The sequence below is a fragment of the Micropterus dolomieu genome, linkage group LG03, assembly GCF_021292245.1.
Source record: "Micropterus dolomieu isolate WLL.071019.BEF.003 ecotype Adirondacks linkage group LG03, ASM2129224v1, whole genome shotgun sequence".
NCBI classification, from domain to species: domain Eukaryota; kingdom Metazoa; phylum Chordata; class Actinopteri; order Centrarchiformes; family Centrarchidae; genus Micropterus; species Micropterus dolomieu.
In genome coordinates this window covers 34,588,924-34,592,385 of record NC_060152.1, presented here as the reverse complement: position 1 = coordinate 34,592,385, position 3,462 = coordinate 34,588,924, and the positions used below count along the sequence as shown (strand labels likewise).

The 3,462-nt window shown below is 45.1% G+C and overlaps 1 protein-coding gene across 1 annotated transcript in view; it reads right to left on the bottom strand.

The window, feature by feature from the left end:
* Positions 1-275, bottom strand: part of LOC123968636 (mucin-1-like) — a 6,048-nt gene extending 5,773 nt beyond the window's left edge. Inside the window, exon 1 of the mRNA XM_046045502.1 lies at positions 5-275. Coding sequence (XP_045901458.1) covers positions 5-275 — 271 coding nt within the window. The remainder of the gene's footprint in view (positions 1-4) is intronic.
* Between the last annotated feature and the right edge of the window lie 3,187 nt (positions 276-3,462).

Sequence of the window (3,462 nt, the reverse complement as noted above, 5' to 3'; positions counted from 1 at the left end):
AGACTGGTGGCGGTGGAGCCGTGTGGTGTCGTCGTGTGGTCACTGGGCAGACTGGTGGCGGTGGAGCCGTGTGGTGTCGTCGTGTGGTCACTGGGCAGTCTGGTGGAGCCGTGTGGTGTCGTCGTGTGGTCACTGGGCAGTCTGGTGGAGCCGTGTGGTGTCGTCGTGTGGTCACTGGGCAGACTGGTGGCGGTGGAGCCGTGTGGTGTCGTCGTGTGGTCACTGGGCAGACTGGTGGCGGTGGAGCCGTGTGGTGTCGTCGTGTGACTGGTCATAACGGCTACAAGAGTCGTGTTGGAGGACACTAAAGAATGAGGAAGAATGATGAATAAATGTAAATGTTCTAAACTTCTCGCGAGGCTCTCTTGGTTTGTGCTGTTGGTCAGATTAAACAAGTAGGGCTGTGGTGATTCATCAACGTCTTCGATGGCGTCGAACGGAAATAAGCAGATTTGGCGTTGGTGTCTCTCAATAAAGTTCTGCGCCCGGTCTAAGCAGGGATTCCCCCAGAGAAACGAGCCGCAGCTAAAGAAGAACTTCGCCTACGAACATCCTAGGTACCGGAGTGTTTTAGACAGGCCCGATAACTCGGTGCAAGATCTTCCTGGAGCGCTTTGTCAGGAGGGCAGCAAGTCAGTGCCTCAAATCCTGCTTATCCTGCCTGTTTAACGTTCGGCCGATTGACATGTTCTGTTTATTTTTTTGTTACAGACTGCTGCTACAGTTAGAGCTGCAACCACTTTAATCTGTCGATTTATTTTCTAGATTAATCGATGAGTTGTTTGGCACAGGCGTCCTCAAAAGTCTTGGTTTGTCCAAGACCCAAAAATATTCAGTTTACTGTTGCAGAGGAGGAAATAAACTAGAACATTATCACATTTAAGAAGCAAGTCTCAGAGAATAAGTAATTGATTAATTTAATAGTTGACAACTAATTTGTCGCAGCTCTTTATTTTCTTTGCCCCACACTGATGCAGAAACATGAACCAGTGATTATCTTACTGCATGTTACTCAGTGTGGAAATAAATCCATGTCATGTTTAAGTCTTTAGTACTTCAGTAAAAATCCTGATTCTCCACTTCAGACTCAGTATTTAAATGAATCTGTCACAGCAATCCTTCTGATTCTGAGGTGCAAGATTTTTCTGATCAGCATCTGACACACACGGTCTGTTAATGTTGTCGTCATAATACAGCAGTGATGTTTAGACTCATTGTAAAATATGCTTCTATTATCATTATTCCAGCTGAATGTGTCTCTTTCAGGATGATTGCATAAAATATTAATGAGACATGTTTTTGAAATTTTGTTTGGATAAATAATAGTTTTTAATCCATTAAACTAATTTATGTATTAAGATTAACATTTTTCAACGTTTTCTGACATTTAATAGACTTTTTAATCGGGTAATCTTAATAAACACTGAACTGAATCATTAGAGAGCTCTAAACCAGATATACCGGACCTCTCCTGCTGGACCTCCTCTTTAGAAAACCCCCTCAGGTGTTTTTCCCTCCACAGTCCGTCTGTAAACTGAGGGGAAAATACTCTCTACTCTTTTGTCATGTGGAAATGTATTTGTTGTTCTCTGAGCCCCAGTGAAACAAACTTAGTTTAAAACTAGTATAAATATAAAAAGCAGCAGGTGAGAGGAGAGTATTTGTCTCACCTGAGGCGCTGACGGCGAGAGCGATCCAGAGTGCGAGCAGCGTCTCCATCTTTCTGCAGGAAATCCGACAGTTTGTGACAAAGATCCCAGTGTGAGCGGCGGCTGGAGTCTGTTTCCATGCAGAGAAAGACTCCTTTATACACCGGCCTCACCTGCACACAGGTGGAGGAGGGAGGGGAGGGGCTGGCCCGTCCCATCATGCCCTGGGAGCAGAGCTCCACTCTGTGGTCACAGTGTGTTATTTAAAGTTATTTATTTGTCATGCTCCTCTCCTAACCGTCCAAACCAGGACCTGCTGATCTTTGTGTCAGCTGAGAGGCGTCTAGATTGTCAAAGATTTTTTCTTCAAATACCTGAGAATCAAATCTGAGACACCAGGCTGTTTAGAAGTAAAAGTTGTAGCTTATTGTCTTTTTTTTTTTTTTCTTCCTTCAGATTTCATTTGGATCAGCGAGTTTTTCATTCGTCATTTGATCCGTCTTTCTGTGAGCTGAGACACCTGTCAATCAAGGTAAACATTCGCCACACACTTCTCTCATATCAATCAGTCAGCCTTATTCGTGAAACATTCCCACGCAGAGATCTGATCTTGTTGTGTCGCAGCGTCGTTCCTCCATGTTGGTGATTGATGTACGGTGGCCTTGAGAGCTCAATATGTTTAAAGAAAACATTCAGAAAATCAAAGCTGCAAGCAGCGTTGGGCGGGCCCTCGCACGTGTAGCGTGTCGAGGTGTGAGGCGGCTGTTGCAGATTCTGGAGCTCTAACAGTGTGGCTGTGAATTTCCAACGCGCTTCGGACGCATAGGTGTTAATCACCACTTCCTGTGTCCCCTTTCTGGCGCTACATAGCACTTCGCACTACGACTATAAATGAACATGTAGATGTGTTCGGGGCGGGACTGTTATCAAGCACGTAAAGTTTGGTGCAGATGTGAGCATGTACACTGAACTTGAAACAACGTCCTCTTTCATGGCGAATCATTGATTTTGGACGCCATGCCACGGGCACGCCGTTTCACAAAAACTCACTGTTTGCACAACTTTTAATCGTCAAAGGCTTTAGAGTAGACAGGGAAAATCTGACGTCGGTGTGTAAAAAAATCCAAAAATAACCATATAATTCAAAATGGCCAACTTCCTGTTGTGTTCAGGGCGTCGCTCCAAGAGGCTTTTTGTACATCTGGACATGATACACGTGCCACAGAAATTTCATACATGTAGGTAAAACGTGCTGTGGGGGCTGCTTTGTTGAAGGTCACTTCCTGTTGCCAGTAGGTGGCGCTATGACTGTGGGTGAATGTTGTCTTGTACATGTGTTCAGGTCAGGACTCTCATCAAACGTGTAAACTCTGGTACAGAGGTGAGCATGTACAGTTACGTTACAACAACTTCCTGTGTCATGGCGAAGCTTGGGACTCCGGCGCCACACCACTACCACGCTGTTAACCGAAAACTCACAAGTTTTACATCATGGCCTCATCAATATGTTAAGGGTTTTCTGGGACAGTTTTGAAGTTGATGCGTCCAACCTGCTAGGAGTAGTACATTACAGCGTAAAACGTGTTACTTCCTGTTGCCAGCAGGTGGCACTGTGACTTTGGGTGAATGTTGTCTTGTACATGTGTTCAGGTCAGGACTCTCATCAAACGTGTAAACTCTGGTACAGAGGTGAGCATGTACAGTTACGTTACAACAACTTCCTGTGTCATGGCGAAGCTTGGGACTCCGGCGCCACACCACTACCACGCTGTTAACCGAAAACTCACAAGTTTTACATCATGGCCTCATCAAT